Raw genomic sequence first — 18,366 nt, 5'->3', positions numbered from 1 at the left:
GGATGGCTGGAGAAGTTTAGATTTATTTTAGGAGGTTGTAGTTTTCGGGAATGGTGGATCCCTTTAGAGAACCTCCAATACTGCTGATCTCAGCATCCAGGTTCTGCAGTGTCACGTCAGCTGTATGTCAGATTGATGGTAAGATGTGAATGCTGTGTGCAGGCGGTGTTTACTGACTGTGTGTGGACAGATTTGGCAGCGTCACTGTAGGAGAGTGTTTTTTAAAGTCATTTCTGTGTGAGATTCAGATCCTCTTGTAAAAGGGATAAATATCGTATGTGTATGGATTTGACATTCTCTCAATCTCTCTTTCATGAGAAAGAGTTGAGCAGAATTGAGCAGTTCACATTTTGCAGAAAGCTTAGTGTGTGTGTTCATGGTGGAAGAAATGGCTCTAATTTCTCTTGGGTGAGTGCTGTGTGTGTGTGTGTGTGTGTGTGTGTGTGTGTGTGTGTGTGTGTGTGTGTGTGTGCATGCGCGCATGCATGTGCGCGTGTGTTTGAAGTGCCGAGAAGAGGAGTGTCGAGGAGGCGTGTAAATCAGGGCCAGTGGAAATGGCACGGTTGTTTGTGTGTGTGTGTGTGTGTGTGTTGTGTGTGTGTGTGTTGTGTGTGTGTGTTGTGCGTGTGTGTGTGTGTGTGTGTGTGTGTGTGTGTGTATGTGTGTGTGTGTGTGTGTGTGTGTGTGTGTGTGTTGTGTGTGTGTGTGTGCGTGTGTGTGTGTGTGTGTGTGTGTGTGTGTGTTGTGCGTGTGTGTGTGTGTGTGTGTGTGTGTGTGTGTGACAGACTGAAAGCCTGAGCATGTTTTGTGCTGCTCAGTGACAGGACTGCAAATGACTGCTGCAGTGAAATGTTTTATAACATTCTCCCTTCACTTCTCAGCCGTGAAACAGTGCATGCATTTCTTTTTTCCTGTTAAAGGAACACTAAGGCTGACGTTGATTTTGGATCAGCTGCTGAAGGCCACTGTCAGAGCCAAAGCACAGAGAGAGACACAGCAGGAGGATCACTCGCTGCCAGAGCACATGGAGAGACAGCAGCTACTTCTATTCTGATCAAAATGTTCGATAAACATGACATTGTGGCATCACTCAAAATAACGTGATGATATTTGGTGTCTCTGATGTAGGAACATCATGTGTGTCTTTACATCTCTTCATAGTTTTCTTTTACAGTTGTGTTCAAAATTATTCAACCCCCACTGAAATTGATTGTTTTGGTCGGTTTGACATTGATTATGATCATTCAGTCATCCTGCTTACAATTAAATCAAAGAGGCACGTGTAGGTCAGACAAATATAACATAACATTTATAATGAAATAACCACAAATGTCTTTTCTGAGCTCACATCATTATCAGTTTTATTCAACCCCCAAGTGACATTCAATCTTAGTACTTAGTACAACATCCTTTTACAGTTATAACAGCTTTTAAACGTGAAGCATAGCTTGACACAAGTGTCTTGCAGCGATCTACGGGTATCTTCGCCCATTCATCATGGGCAAAAGCCTCCAGTTCAGTCACATTCTTAGGCTTGCACTGCAACTGCTTTCTTTAAGTCCCACCAGAGGTTCTCAATCGGATTTAAGTCTGGTGACTGCGATGGCCACTTCAAAATGTTCCAGCCTTTAATCTGCAACCATGCTCTAGTGGACTTGGGATCATTGTCCTGTTGAAAGGTCCAACGTCTTCCAAGCCTCAGGTTTGTGACGGACTGCATCACATTGTCATCCAATATCTCCTGGTACTGAAGAGAATTCATGGTACCTTGCACACGCTGAAGCTTCCCAGTACCTGCAGAAGCAAAACAGCCCCAAAGCATGATTGACCCCCCGCCATGCTTCACAGTAGGCAAGGTGTTCTTTTCTTCATAGGTCTTGTTCTTCCTCCTCCAAACATAGCGTTGATCCATGGGCCCAAACAGTTCTAATTTTGTTTCATCAGTCCACAGAACACTATCCCAAAACTTCTGTGGTTTGTCCACATGACTTTTGGCATACTGCAGTCGACTCTTCTTATTCTTTGGGGACAGCAAGGGGGTGCGCCTGGGAGTTCTGGCATGGAGGCCTTCATTACGCAGGGTGCGCCGTATTGTCTGAGCAGAAACTTCAGTACCCACATCTGACAAATCTTTTCTCAGTTCCTCAGCAGTCACACGGGACTTTTCTCCACTCTACGCTTCAGGTAGCGCACAGCAGTCGAAGTCAGCATCTTCTTTCTGCCACGACCAGGTAGCGTTTCAACAGTGCCCTTTGCCTTGAATTTGCGAATGATGCTTCCTATGGTGTCTCTTGGTATGTTTAACATCTTTGCAATCTTCTTATAGCCATTGCCCTTCCTGTGAAGAGTAATCACCTGTTCTCTTGTCTTCCTGGACCATTCTCTTGACCTCACCATGTTTGTAACCACACCAGTAAATGTCTAGAAGGAGCTGAGTATCACAGTCATTTTAAAGCTGCCTAATTGGTGCTTATTAGGCTTTATTGCTGCTCCCTGATATCCACAGGTGTTTTCAATACCTGATTGGAAACACTTCATTGAACCTCTGTTCTTCAGAGTGGTAGTCTTTAAGGGGTTGAATAATTATGTCAATGAAGAATTCACAAAAGAAACATTTACTACTGTATTACAAAACTAATTGATGTCATTTTAGTTGCATATGGTTCTTTAAGAAGTCCTTGTAGGATTTCATTCTGAATACAATTACAAATGTACACTAAATTCCCTAAAACCATTTACAGCATTGGGGGTTGAATAATTTTGAACACAACTGTATACACATCTATTGAGTCACTGAATTTTTCTGTATTGTATATAAACTCACTGATGTCTGTATCTGTGGTCTGGTTGTTGGTACCAGATGGAGATTTTTCTTTTTCTTTAATTGCTAAACTCCTGGGATTTCTGCACACTCGTTTACACAAACACTGAGTGAGTGAGAGTTCAGTGGAGGGAAATAAAAACAGAGGTCAGACTGATTTGAGTTGTCAGGAAGAATAATAACTCATATTATCACTCTTTATATGTGTGGTGAGCAGAAAAGTATCTCAGCTTTAAATGTTGAATATTGAGGTGGATGTTGTAGAACAGCAGAAGACCACATCAGGCTCCACTGATGTCTACATGAATCTGAAGCTGTCATGGGCACAGATTTGTCCAAAATGGAACTGTTGAAGAATAGAATAAATGAAATCACATGGTCTTTTCTCAGTCTTCTGATTTACTCTTTGGGTACACCAGGTCGTTTTCCTCTGATCATCACCGTCGTGTTTCAGCCTGCAGAATGGTGGGGTGTTTTTGCACCATTCTGAGACTGTTGTATGTGAAAATCCCTGGAGATCTACAGTTTCTGAAATAATTAGTGTGTCCATCTGGCACCGACCACCACACCATGAGTACAGTACCAGAGATCATTCTAATGTGTGATGTGAACATTAACTGAAGCTCTTAACCCGCATGATTTCCAGCTTTGTGCTGTTGGATAACTGCATGAAGTTGTTTCTATTAAATCAGACAGTAATCATATGTATATTTAATGTTTTCCTTTTCTTGTCTGCTGAAGCTCCAAGTCACTCACTCGTCTTCTGCTTCTGAAGACCAGCGAAAAACAGCATGAATTCAACTCGTAGATACAATTAAGAGATAGAGCTTGAGTTTCTCCAGCTGAGACAGGCAAAGATAGAAGATAGGGGCATGACAGTGTGGAGGCTGCAGAAAGGAGAGAAAAAAACAGAGAGACACGTGTGACATGTGAGAAGTGAGAGACAGGGATGAGAAGAGAGAGGGATGAAGACAGCCAGTAGGAGGAAAAGTGACACCACCTCGTTTGTACACAGCACTCAGTGAAAAGGTGGAAGTCATTTTGCTGAAAAAAAAAGAAATTTGTTATTTTATAATGTTAGTTTTCTTGAGTTTCACTGCAAATTGATTCTCAACGATAATCAGCTCATCACTTAATGCCATTCCGAAACATTAATCTACAGCAGGATGCATCAGAACTGCTTCTGTTTGATGTGAGTGATTTGTGATTAAGCTGAAATCTCCATATCGACATCCTCACACTGGTCCAGCTGCCTGTGGCTCATCTGTGTCTTCTGGTTAATATCTGATCCGAAATTCCCCAAGAAGTTGGGACACTGTGCAAAATGTAAATAAAACCAGTATGCAATGATTTACAAATCTAATAAATCCATATTCTATTCACAATAAAACAAACAAACAAACAAAAAACATAACAAATGTTTAAACTGAGAACTTGTACCATTGTAAGGAGAAAATAATGTTATTTTGAACTTTAAGGCTGCAACACTTTTCAGAAAAGTTGGGACGGGCCGTACCATCAGAGACGTGGCTTTTTGAGCTGACCTCTGATAAGCCAGATGGTCCCTCTCCTCTTTAGTCTGGAGGACATCGTGGTGTCCATGTTTTTCAAAAAGAAATTACAATTTCAATTCCTCTGACTACAGAACAGTTTTCCACTTTGCCTCAGGACATTTTAAATGAGTTTTGGCCCAGAGTGAGGATGGTGGTGTTTCTGGATCATGTTCATGCACACCTTCTACTTTGCATAATAGAGATTGTCATTGTGTTCACAGACAATAATTTCTGGAGGTGTGAATGAGCCCATGCAGTGATTTTCATTACAGAATCATGACTGTTTCAAATGCAGTGGCCCCTGAGGGCCCGAAGATCACCTTCGTTCTTCCCCCCTCTTTCCTTGTGCACAGAGATTTCTCCAGACCCTTTAAAACCTTTGATGAGATCATGTTCTGTAAACGATAAGATATTAAACCTTTTTGCAGTTTGATGTTGAGGAACATTATTCTGAAATTGTTCCAGTTTGTAGACACAGTCTTTTACAGATTTCTGAAGCTCTAATCATCTTTACTTCTGAGAGACTTCTGCCTCTGTAAGATACACTACTTATACTCAATCATCTCACTGACCTGCTGTCAATCAACCTCATTACTTACTAAATAGTTTAATTGTTTTTACCTTCGTTGAGACTTTGATATGTTTTTTTTTTTGTAAGAATAGAATATGGATTTATGAGATTTTCATTCTGCTTTTATTTACATTTTACACGTGTCCCAACTTTTTTGTCATTGAGGTTGTACAAATAAAATACACTCTCATTCACACCTAGGGGGCAATTTAGCATAAACACCTGCATGGGATAGTAGGAGGAAACCAGAGAACCCGGAAGAAAACCCACAAGAACAAGGGAAGTGTGCAGTGCTGCACAAAAAAAGTAAATAATCAAACACTTTTTTTTTTATAATCATTCATTTTAGACTGGCGTTGATTCCTAAATCCCAGTGACTTGCTGCGTTTGCTGACTCGTCATCATGTTGATGTGCTTCTGAATGTTTTCCTCTTGGTTTGTCCTTGAGCTTGTCTTCTCTGGTGTATTATACACCAGATATCTGTAGCCAATCTTTCAGCCTACAGCTCTGGTGTTGCCCTTGGCTGCAGTTTGTCGGACCTGCTGCATCTATTATTCGCTGAGAGGCTTTTTGTCTTTGTGCACATGGCGCTTGCTAAATACTCCAAAGCCCTCGTCAGTGTGGAATGGAGCTGTCAGGCATTTGTCTGCCTTTGCCCTCTCACATAAAGGGAATAGAAAGCCCTGCTTGAACGGTTCAAATGAAAACCTATTGTTTGGCCAGTGTCTTTATTCCGTTTCATCCAGATCCATCTAGTCTTCTCACTTTTGTCTGACGGTTCAGTAGAAATGTCTTTGTACAGAGCTTTTAGATGTTCATTTTTACCCTGTCAGTGTAGATGTTTAAAGAGTTCTGTTAAAATGTCAAGACGTGGCAGGGCCAACATTTGCCATGGGAACGAAACTATTCATCGTGATCAATTTGCTGCCTTTATTTGCTTCTTTATTGGCTTTTTGTGGAATGTGCAAATATTTAAACGCTAATGGATCTGTTGGGAAAGAGACAAAAATCACCATCTGATTATAACCAATAAATCTCACGTCTAAAATCTCACGCTTTTCATCATAACCATACAATATTTCATGTGTTTTTAACTCTATAATCAGTGTGTGTGTGTGTGTGTGTGTGTGTGTGTGTGTATTGTCCACTCTTCCCTTCTTGCTCTCTATCTTTTATTTTTAAAGCTCTACTGTATGACTGTAATGTTGTTGAATGACACATCGTTGTTGAAGTAAATTCGGGATGGAACAGAACTGCAGCGTGTGATGTGTGAATGCTAATAACGAGTAATCGTAATAATAAATCAGTTTTAGAGAAGAAAAACAGCTCGTTTCCCCAAACCAAGAAAAACACACTACTTAATAAATCACCAAAGAAATGTGGGAGAAATGCAGAATATTTCTGTACCACTTTATCACTGATGACGTGATGAAACATACTGAACTCTGTTTCAGCTTCTTCTCTGAGTCACAAACACAGAAAACATTATTAATTCTTGTTCTAAAGACGTTGTCTCTGATGGCTTTATATTTTGTTCAGTAGGAGGAGAACGTGTGTTTCATCTCCAGCCTGTAATAAGTGACAGTGCCCACACAGCCTGTCCTCTCTCAGCCTTCAGCTCCTGTCCTCGTCCTGTCTCCACTTCCAGCTCTTTCTCCTATCAGGGGTTTTCTTTATTGTTTAGTTTGATATTTATCTGTAGGGCAATTAAGAAATGATATGTAGTTCCTGAATAGGGATGTATATGAGAGGGAGGAACATGTTTGCTTGCATTTCTGGATTTTGAGGAGGAGGAGGAACATTTCTGATATATGGGATTAGATGAGATGTTTGGTGAACAGACGTTTGGTCAGAAGAGCTTTCTAGTTTGTTGAAAGCTGGACAGTGTGACGAGTAAGTGCCAGTGATTGTTCTTTATGGAGATGATGATGATCTCAGTTCAGTCCTGTATTAGATACATTAATACTAAAAATTTTTGTGAATTGAACTAAATCATTGTTTTTTAGATTCACCTGTAAAATAGTTTGTTGAAGTAAAATAATTTTATATATATAAATATTTTATTCTGCTCTGGTGGTGTTTATATCTCTTCTGATCTTTTTTATAGAGATTTGACTGATCTCAATTACTAAACTCATTTAATCTCTCCCTCTCTCTCTCCCTCTCTCCCTCTCTCTCTCCCTCTCTCTCTCTCTCTCTCTCTCTCTCTCTCTCTCTCTCTCTCTCTCTCTCTCTCTCTCTCTCTCTCTCTCTCTCTCTCTCTCTCTCTCTCTCTCTCTCTCTCTCTCTCTCTCTCTCTCTCTCTCTCTCTCTCTCTCTCTCTCTCTCTCTCTCTCTCTCTCTCTCTCTCTCTCTCTCTCTCTCTCTCTCTCTCTCTCTCTCTCTCTCTCTCTCTCTCTCTCTCTCTCTCTCTCTCTCTCTCTCTCTCTCTCTCTCTCTCTCTTTCTCTCTTTCTCTCTCCCTCTCACTCACTCTCTCTCTCTCTCTCTCTCCTCTCTCTCTCTCTCTCTCTCTCTCCATCTTTCTCTCTCTCTCCTTCTCTCTCTCTCTCTCTCTCTCTCACCCCTTCTTTTACTCTCTCTCTCTCTCTCTCCTCTCTCTCTCTCTCTCTCTCTCTCTCTCTCTCTCTCTCTCTCTCTCTCAGGATGTTGATGGAGTGCCGTATGTCAGGACTTCAGTCTCTTCTGACGATGTTTCTTCTCCTCTCTCTGGAACATGGTGAGTTCTCTTCCTGCTCATTTAGAGTCCAGTTCTTCCACACTTATGTTTATGTTTATGAGTTTGGTCAGTGTTCTCATGCTGGATTGGATTTTTAAAGAATTCTGTCTGTCTAATCATCAGTTCAGCATCGTGGCTCTGTAGTAGTTGGTCTGTACAGTGATGTGTCCACACTGTGTTTTATTTCACACTGTATCATAGTGCAGCTCCATGGTTTTCCCCTTCATGCTGTAGAAGTTTTACTTTTGTCCTTTCATCCCATAATAATTACTGTAGCCCTTTAGGATGTGGGATAAAGACAAATTTCCCCGAGTTCCTCCCCGGGCCTTCAGCCACTAAGTAGAGAGAGCATGAGGAACACTTTCATCTGTGAAAGCCTCATTTCTCGGCATTGCCACCTAAAGACTTATCATCAGTCACTGTAATGCCTTTAGCTGTCTCAACTCATCTGTGTCCTTGTGAGTGTGTTCACCAAGCCATGAGAGAGAGAGAGAGAGAGAGAGAGAGAGAGGGAGACAGAGAGGGAAGACACAATGAGGAAGAGAAGAAACCCAACACTAACTCTATACCGTATACAGCAAACACCATTAACACACAGGATTAAAGGGAACATGGAAGCTCCTCTATCACACAGTCTGTCTCCTTGATGTCTTTCTGATTATTTAGATTTTAACATGAAGAGATGGTTCAGGTCAAATCCCAGGACCTCCAAGCTTCCACTCCTGGGACCCTGAGTAAAGTCCACAACCCCTCACCTGCTCAGTGTATAAATGAGATCATTGTAAGTGATTGTGAATAAGAGCTTCTGCCAAAGGAGCTAAATGTAAATGGAAGTGGGCATGCAATACCACTGCTTATGGTCCGTGACCACTTCCTCTTCATGAAGAACTGGAGATGTGGTCCGAGTGGTTTGACTCACGCTGCACAGAGCACTGGGTGGAAAAGAAGCACAAAAACCGATGCTGTATAACAATTAACAAACAAAAACAAAATAACAATTTTCTGGTGGTGAATCAGTGGTCTGAGGATAAAGCAAACCATTTTTAGTAATTGCCAAATTAACTTTCTGTGTGAAGAATACATTTGTAAAACAAAAAGGAAGAAATGTAACTTGTAAACTTCTCCACAGTCTGAATGTGTTATACAGAGGTTTTAATCCAGAGCAATACAATATTCTATTCAAGTAAAAGTTACTTCAACGACATTTTATTAAAGTACTAGTTAGTGGTCTAAAAATCTACTCAAGTAAAAGTAAAAAGTAACAAATGTTTTATTTACTCAGAGTAAAATTTACTCAGTTACTTTTTTATTAATCTTTTTTTGGACAAAGAGATATAATAAATCTCAAACAGTTGTTTTTAATTAAGTGGGGAACAGCTTTAGAAATGAAAGTGCAGCGTGTATTTGTGTATATATATTAATTATTATTATTAAACTTGAAAACACACACCAATGCAGGGGTATAAAAAGGAACGAGAGTTAGTGCAGTGTCACTGTGGTGACTCATTCCATACCGGAAATACCATTTGTGTTGCGCATGCACGAAAACGCTAAAGAATACATTTTGCTAGCGCTACCAGCTAACCAGGAAGTGGCTAACTTCTAACGCTAACAATATGGATTCTTTAGTGTTTTATGTCGAGCTTTAAGAATTTCTTTTAAAAGGAGAAAATCCTGACACTTCCACATATTGAGCGAGTAAAGAAATGAAGGATGGAAGGAATGACGACATTTGTTAAAGTCTGCTGAAATAACAGAATAACAGTTAAGTAGAACATATCTTTAGAAAATTTATTATTAAATAAAGACAAACACACACACACACACACACACACACACACACACACACACACACACACACACACACACACACACACTTATATGCAAATCTGTATTACCTAAATGGGCTCTAGCAAATATAAACTATTAATTAAATCTTTCCATTTATTAAATTTTATTTAATCAATTTAATTTATTACTTAATTTATGTTAAAATGTTAAAATGTTAATTGTTAATGATCACAAATGGTAATATTAATAAACTGCGTAAATAAAAAACGACGAGCAATTTCTTCCTCCAAACTTTACTGAAATTGAACCGAACCGTGACTTGAATTCTGAGGGACGTACCGAACCGCTACACCACTGATGTCCAGTGTACAGGCCATATGTTGGGTTAAACAGTAGTTTGTTTGGGACCTGATGAGAAAAGCTCCTCACAGGTAGACGTCGTGGGCAGGTCTGTGCAGGAAGTGTGATCTTCTCTGAGCATAAAAAACTAAATAATTCTCCTTCTATAGTGAATCTGATTCTCAGCTCAGCGCATAGTGTGTAAATAAACCTGTACATGTCCAGTCTACAGTCTACATTGGTCTATTGTCTCATGTCCCTTCCACGATGCAGGAATGAAGAAGGTCATAGGTAACACAGGGGATTTGGGCGAGATGGTGGAGATAAAGGTTGGAGTGTCAAGAAAATAAAAACGCATACAGAAAAAAGGCAGTGGTGTTTCCTTCCTGATTAATGTGCAATTACTGAACACAGGGGAGGAAATTAGTCATGATGCCGCGTCTGTGTTTATGAGTGTCAGAGTAAAGCAGAGGTGCTGCAATAATCTCAATTATTATTGATGGATTCTGTGGATCGAGTGGGTTTTAGATTAATGTTACACCAGAGCCAAAAAAAGAAAAAAAGATAGAAACACAGTTAAGGGTCGATTACAACACAATCAGAATTCATCATTTTTTATATTATAATCTTAGATTAACGTTATTTTATTTATTCACTGATAATCAGAACCTCCGTATCTCCTCATAAACCTCCTCCCACACATAAATACCTCCGTTGCCATGATACCGATTAAGGAGGTGTAAGAAGGGGGTAACATCTGCTACCCCATCACCCGTGTCTGGGGACGAGCTCTATTGTGCTCAAAGGCTTTTGTCTTTTTCTTTTCTAATAAAAGGACATTTGTTTAGTCTGCAAATGTTTCCTAATCAGAACATCGCTGTTGCGTTGAGCAGCCGGAGACCATAACGTATTGTTAACGTAGATCTTTTTTCATTGATTTATTCTGAACTCTTACAGTAAAAAGGTTCACAGATGAACAAGTGCCTGCTGATCGTCAGGAAACACGAAGCTGATCAGTTATTATAATCTGGATAAGAACAGTTAGGACTGATTTCATAATAAATAATGGAACGTAATAGTATGCAAAATCATTTCATATGTTTAATTAATTAAATAAATACATTTCTATGATTTATTTTGCTGTTACTTGTGTGAGTTCTCGGCCTCCAGAACATCTCCTGAAGGTGTTTCAGCATTTCAGCCGCATAAAATACGATGACGATTACAAGCGCTCTGACTGTGAAGGTTTATTTTCTCTCTCTCATTTTGTTGCCCTGTACTTTCCTGTAGTCTCCTCGAAAAATGTTGGTCTTTTGTTTTATGTCTCATTTGAAGAAGGAATTATTAAAAGAAAAAACAGCAGCAGATTCTCCAACAAAGGCAGAGTCTCCAGGGAGATTAGCTTGTTGAAACATTTCCATCTAAATGCAGATTTTGTGTATCTGCTATGACATGGCTCTGCAGTACACATTCATTATTTAACCATGTGGGAATAAAGCAATTTTGCCCGATTCTTTCAGCTGGTAATTTGATTTTTTGTATTTAATTTTTTTGCAGGTTTGTGTGATTGATTTCTAATTTAACGTTGAGCGAGTAGAAACTCACACTGGTGTGTAGGGAGTTTATTGTTGGGTAATAAAGAGCACCTATAGAGTACAGTGTATTCAGATGATTACAGAACATATGAAGACCTGGGGCATTTATTATCATCTGTTACATTTGGCACAATTAATGACTAATTGTTCTCAAGCGTGAAATGTATCAATATAAAAGCATCTTTCATCAGGCTGGAGGGAGAATCCCAGAAACTCAGGTGTGACATCCTGCTGAGAGGTGTGCTGCAAACCTGCTTATGTTGGGGGAGGAGTGTGTGTGTGTGTGTGTGTGTGTGTGTGTGTGTGTGTGTGTGTGTGTGTGTGTGTGTGTGTGTGAAGCGGTATCTATCTCCCCAGAGCCACATGCTCAAATACACATATTCAAGGCAGAATGTCACTTTGCTCTCAGGAAATACGCATCACACCAAACCAGAACAGATTCCTGAGTGTATTTCCATCTGTTCCATCTCTTTATTTATTTATTATATTTTTACGTTTATATAGAAATGTAGAATAATTACAACAGTGGCTAAAAGATTCAGCATGACCAGGAAGTGATTTAAAAGAAAGAAAGAAAGAAAGAAAGAAAGAAAGAAAGAAAGAAAGAAAGAAAGAAAGAAAGAAAGAAAGAAAGAAAAGAGTAAATCTCTCTTATTTGCATGTAGCAGCTTGTTAGAAAGCAGGGGTCAGAACTCAGGGTCAGACAGGAAACAGTGCTCCTGGAGCAGAAAGGGTTAAGTGACAGCTGGGCAGTGCTTGGGTCTCGTTTCTCTGGAGGTTTCCTCCTCCATTCCATCTTTCTTGCCACTGTCTCACTCATTATATGCACTAACATATAAATTCCAATTTTATAACCTACTTATCTCTGCTACAGCTGCTTTTGATCATTCTCCATGAAACCAGTCATCTGATCACTAACTCAAAGCCGTAACCATCGAGCCACCAGTGACTGGATTCTGCTCATTGGTTGTGCGCTTTAACATAATATCTTTTTTTATGAATGAATTAACAGCACATTATGTTTTTATTGGAGAATTTAGTCACTGAATGATCTGGTCTACGAACCAGAAATTAGTGAGAAATGTATCTCAGGCCATCTTTACTCAGCATTATTTAGTGTGGGTTTTACGCATTAAACTATATATCAGCAAAATAAGTGCATTTTAACAGGAAGTAGTATAAAAACACACAAAGAGAGGAGTAAAACAGTCATACTTAAACACCGAAAGCCTGAAAAACAAGAGATGTTGTTAAACTGAGAATCTGAACAGAGAAAATCACATAAATATGTCATTAGGACGTGAAGGAGGGAAGCGAGTAAAGAAAATAAAGAAGGAGAAAGTAGAGGAATCTCAGAGGAATATGAAGGCACTTGTGCCAAAGCTGTTGGAGATGTGGCTCCTGAGAGCTCTCATGATGAGCTGCTTTTGCTCTTTTCTCATCCACGACTGAAAACTTCTTCATTTTGGTGAAGCTACATTTCAATATCGAGTGATAGCAAAGATAAATTAATGTTTGGTTAAGAAAAAAACTTGCTACTATGTTCCTACTATTTATAATTGGAATTTCTGGAGCATTTACATGATGACTAGCAAAACCAAACCAACAAAACAAATCCGACTCTTACTTGATCATTCTAAATATTTGGGAGAATAATTGACTATTTAAGAGCCACCCTGCGAATGTGTGGGCTCAGAGATGGGCTCTGATTTCCAACACCAGCTTCAACAAATAAAACACAGAGATGAACGCTTGTGCACTGTATGTGGCATTGCTTTCCTTAAATACAGGAGAGGAACGTACTTGAGCTGCTCTTAGACGAGTGGGCAGCCATCACTGCTCCTGAGATGTGTCATTATCTCCACAGAGAACCTTGTGCTTGAAAACACATTATCTGGCAAGCCTCAGTGAAATGCCATCACAGATGCGGTTCTAGAATCACATGTACCCCTGGGGTTCATTTAGCTGCTATAACATGCACACGTCTGTACCTTCTGTTGATACTTTAGCTGTCGTTCTGCGTCTAAGTCTTTATATTGTGGTGAATATTTCTAAAAGGGGTCAGGATCATGTGTTTATTAGTTCATAAATGTTGATATTTTAAGACTGAGAGTGTTTCTGTGCTTGTTATTTTACTCCTGACACAAAACACTGGTTGTGTTCCAACTACACTTATGTTTCTGAGCAGATTCAGCAGGTTGAGAACAGAGTTCCTCTGGCTGATTTTTAGGAGCAGATCAGAGTGTACGTCATTTTATTTTATTTTATTTATACAGCACATTTAAAGCAACTTTACAGAACTAAATAGATTATACATTTACTATAAGTTTAGAGAGATTTACTACCTGAAGATATATTTTCATATATACATTCAATCCTATACGTTGAGGAGAGAAACCAGGCACCTCCTTCTCACCTGGGTGACTGCAGATACTCATTTATTACAGCTCCATCCTTACTGAGGTTCTCGGCAGTTCACTGATGGAGACTCGTGTGCAAAACTGACAAGTGAAAACCACTGTAGCAAAATTGTTCATATTAACTACAGTCCAGATCCTTCTTCATGGTTCCTCAGGTGTTTCCCATTCACAGTGAACTCAAGGAAGTCAGGCTGGTCATGTGGAGAACATCCTCAGCAGTAGTGCAGAAGGGGGCAGGTTTGCTGGTATCTCAGGAGCATGTGGAGCTTGACAGAGAGAGAGAAATAATTTGTTAACATGTTTTGCTCCAATGCAGACTGATCATGAGAAGTAAAGTAGGACCTGATGTGGACAGTGACTCCCTTTTGGATAACTTAATAAAAGCGGGACATTCAAAAATCTTTCACATTTCCTTACATTGCATCACTGCTCTTCATCGTTGCATAATAGATAAAATAATAGCAGTAATGCCAAAGATGTTGGACAGGAAACAGCTCGTCTCAGCATCATGTAACAAATCAACTAACTACGGATTAGAAAACTAAATATTTCTAGATATATTCTGATCATTTTGGATCAGAGACATCACAGAAATCTTCAGAAATATCCTTATCAATCAACCAAACACTGTTCCATGTAATATCATCGCCACTGTGCTGTGTTTAAACGCCAGAAGTTAAAATCCTGCCATTTTCATGATGGTACAATTGTTTATTTTGCTCATATACATGATTTAAAAATCTGAAGTAAGTAAGTTAGTGACAAAAACTCGAGTGAAACAAGCGGCACAAGGAAAATCTCCTCCTTGCACTATTTGTCCTTATAGCTGCAGATCTTTCATCAAGTTTGCTCATGCCTTTATAAATCCTTAGTACATAATTTAAAGCTTTTATTTCAAATCTAATAAAAGCTACAACACATGCAAGATGTAGAAGATGTATAATACACATACAAATGATCACCAGCAACAGGTACAGTTTGCTATCCAAATGTTTGATTTGTTTTGCATTAGTTATGCAGCACTAAAAGCATGAAATGTAATGGAGATGAAATGGTACTGCACCGGCACTGATGTAGTGCAACTAAAACAGGACAAAAAAACAACGCTGAGATTCTTCCAGCAGGTGAATACAACCTACTTAAAATCCTTCAAATTCTGTGATGGTGTAAAAAAAGAGAAAACTTACGAATGTAATTAAATGCGTGAATTCTCATGCATTCATCTCATGCATTCACCCAGAATTTCATCTCAGCTGACTTTATTCCCTCTTTTCATACAGAGCACCATTCCCATAACTCCATCTGCTTGAAATGACGTTTCCACTCTCCTCATGTGAGAAATGGGGAAATGGTTTCAGAGCCTCTTTTTTAGCTCTGTTTATGTGATAAAAATGAATCATTGTGGAAGCCTTACCCGGTGTGTCTCTGAATTCAGCAGTAATCTGTGATAGGCTCGAATGGAAATTGTATGTAATAGGGAATGCTTTTAAGTGCAGCTGAAAACGAGATCAGAATCACTGATGGCCCGAGGCGAGAAATTCTGTCATTGCCCCAACTAATGAACACCTAATGAATTCCTCCCTGATATTATTACAGCTCCTGGGAAATGTTACCAGACTCATAACAAGGGCTTTTTTCTGGCTAAAATGAGGAGAAGAACAGAGAACTTGTGAAAGCAGGCAGACCTTTACTTTCAGACCTTACAGATCAGACATTGTTCCTAATAAATCATTATGAATGAGGTGTAATGATGAGCTGATTGGTCACTGTGATTTACCTGCGATCTTCATCCTGTAAAACATCATTTAAACAAATCTGTACAAATAAAAGAACATGCAGTCTTATACACTATATGGACAAATGTTTGTGGACATAAAATTGAACATCCTATTCTACATTTACTTCACATTTGCTGTTATAAAAACCTCCACTCCATTGAGAAGATGTTTCAGTAGATTTTGTGGCTTCATTCAGACACACGTGTGTTAGTAAAGTCAGGTAGTGATGTAGGTGAGGTGAGGAGGCCTGGAGTGCAGTCAGCGTTCACATTCATCATGTTCAGTAGAATTGAGGTCAGAGCTCTAAAGCAGGAGATCCAACCCATGTAAAGCAGATCTTCATGGAGCTGGCTTTGTGCACAGGGCCATCGTCACGCTGGAACAGGTTTAGGTCTGCTAGGTCAAGTCAAGGACAAATTCCATGCTACAACATCCAAACTCATTCTCTACACTTGTGTGTGCAACTTTGTGGTAACAGTTTTGGAAAAAACAGATCTGACTTGTGTCAACATGGTGTATATACATTTCTTCAGAAAAAAGTCCATGTTTGTTTCTGCTCTCAGCTGAGCTTCACTTCACTGAATGATTACTGCTCTGAGTACTGGCAAGAAGCAAAATGCCTTATTCATCATTTATTGAGCTTTTTATATCTTTCAAAGGTCACACAATCCTGCTCATGTTCCTCCTCCATTTCTTAATCAATGACCAATAATCAAGTGCACAGCCTGTTATTCGTTATGAGTGGTCCAGACCTCTACCCTGTTGCTGTTTGTGGGTCTAATGATGGAACTTGGATGAAATTCAAGGTCAGATCGGCACCAGTTGCACAGCTCCAGATGTACACTGACTTATGAGGGTCGGTGCTCCCTGTGACTGTGCATGCAGCCTTGTGCTGCCATCTGTTGACGTGCTATAGAACTAGGCTCCAAACCTCTTGATACCAACTCGTATAGTAAAAAGCCGAACCTTCTAGTGCCATCTTGGAGCAGATGCGTGACAGCTGTAGGCCTGTTCTGCAATGTTCTTAACCCTTTTGTGTTCCTGTGGATTTTGAGTACTACATGCTTGTGAACCCATTTTAACCTGAAACCAATTCCACATTCTGCCCTTTCTCTTCTCTCCTCTTTAGATATGGCATTGACTGAAAGTGTGGTGAACATGCGGAAGGTGACTCACCAGGTAGAACAGGTTCCACTGTCAGGAACTGCTGTGCTGCCCTGCATCTTCACCCTGCAGCCCAGTCCATCACATGAACCTCATGATGCTCCTCGCATTAAGTGGACCAAAATCTGGGGCCATCGTGGGCTTGACGGGTTACAGAGGGAGCAATCTGTATTAGTGGCAAAAGGCAACGTGGTGAAGGTGAAGAAAGCATTCCAGGGTCGTGTCACACTTCCTGGCTACTCTGAGAACCACTACAATGCCAGCCTGGCGCTGACAGGTCTGAGATCCAGCGACTCGGGCATGTACCGCTGTGAGGTAGTGGTGGGTCTTAATGACGAACAAGACACTGTGCCCCTTCAGGTCACAGGTGAGTTAGCATCACAGTATGCTAATGTCTGTCTGTGTGTGTGTGTGTAGCTTTCTGCCACAGGGTACCTTCAGGTCAGAGGAACATCATCACCATGCCTATTTTACTGTACTATCTCTGACCCACTTTTTCAGGGTTTCAGCTTCCAGTAAACACAGACTTCAGCACATCATGGTATTTCATTGCTATTATGCAGCAGCTCAAAGTGAAAAACTCTCCACTGTTGCTGTGACTGCTAGTTATTAATGCATCAGAATGACTGTAATTATATTACATTTTATGCACACATACAGGGTTTGTTTTCATATCTATTGTTGCAGAACATTTTCCAGGAATCTGTGCTGCACGTCATCTCTCATTACAGAGTATTTTTAGAAGGTCCATAATTCACAGAGCAGCTAAAACCTGTAGCAGGAGCAGGTCTGAAACTTACTGTATATTTAGCAGGGCCTTTAGATAAGACAGCTTTAGTCTTAATCTTCGAGACCACACATGGATAAAATATAATGACCCAGAGTACACCAAGGTATTACACATTACAAATTCAGCACTGAAAAGCTAAACAGTAAAAACCTCCATGAATTTTAAGATGCTTACAAGCTCAAGAGATCACCCATTCGAGGAATCGATTAACAAAACATACGGCTGCTTCTGTAGAAGGCGTTCTCCTCCTGCCTCTAATCCTGAGAGCTTAGTCTTAATTACAAGTCAAAGAACAAAAAAGCAGCCTAACATAATAATTAGCAAGAATCAATACCACTGGCGAGATCTGCAGTGTAGTCATTCGGCTCGATCTTTATGCTCCTTACTTTTATACCATTTTTTCAGGTTTATGTTTGCCAGTTACCTGTATTTTAGCAGTTACAGGTTAGTCAGTAATTGCCCCCATCAGCCTTTAGTGTGGGACTCCAGAATGATTGCAGCTATTACAGGCAACGTTTAACGCAGCTGCTAACTGCTTCGAATAAAATAGAACTGAAGGAATTGCGGTATTCTGCTTATCGGCTGCTTATCGGCGCGGTATAAATCAGCTGTTTTAGTTGATAAGGGCATTCAGGGGTATTATGCATGTGAGTTCTACCCACACTGCTGATAATATTGTGACTTAATCAAACAGAACAGGATTGGGTTTACTTGCTTCATATACGTTAAATATGAAATATCCCTCAATATTTATCAATTAATTAATTAAAGCTGACTCATATACTCAGCTGACAACATACATTACAGTGCAATAGTACAAAAGAA

At 39.9% G+C, this 18,366-nt stretch overlaps 1 protein-coding gene across 3 annotated transcripts in view; it reads left to right on the top strand.

Annotated features, from left to right (window-relative positions):
• The window catches only part of ncanb (neurocan b), a 140,781-nt gene that overhangs the window by 33,085 nt on the left and 89,330 nt on the right, over positions 1-18,366 (top strand). For all 3 annotated transcript variants that reach the window (XM_046857421.1, XM_046857420.1, XM_046857419.1), the window contains exons 2-3: positions 7,591-7,664; positions 16,717-17,118. In XM_046857421.1, the coding sequence (XP_046713377.1) occupies positions 7,592-7,664; positions 16,717-17,118 (475 nt within the window). In that variant the 5' untranslated portion in view covers position 7,591. The remainder of the gene's footprint in view (positions 1-7,590; positions 7,665-16,716; positions 17,119-18,366) is intronic.

This window comes from Silurus meridionalis, chromosome 9, assembly GCF_014805685.1.
Source record: "Silurus meridionalis isolate SWU-2019-XX chromosome 9, ASM1480568v1, whole genome shotgun sequence".
In the NCBI taxonomy this organism is placed as follows: Eukaryota; Metazoa; Chordata; class Actinopteri; order Siluriformes; family Siluridae; genus Silurus; species Silurus meridionalis.
Note: the sequence above shows the minus strand (reverse complement) of the source record. Positions and strands in the feature narration are given on the sequence as shown.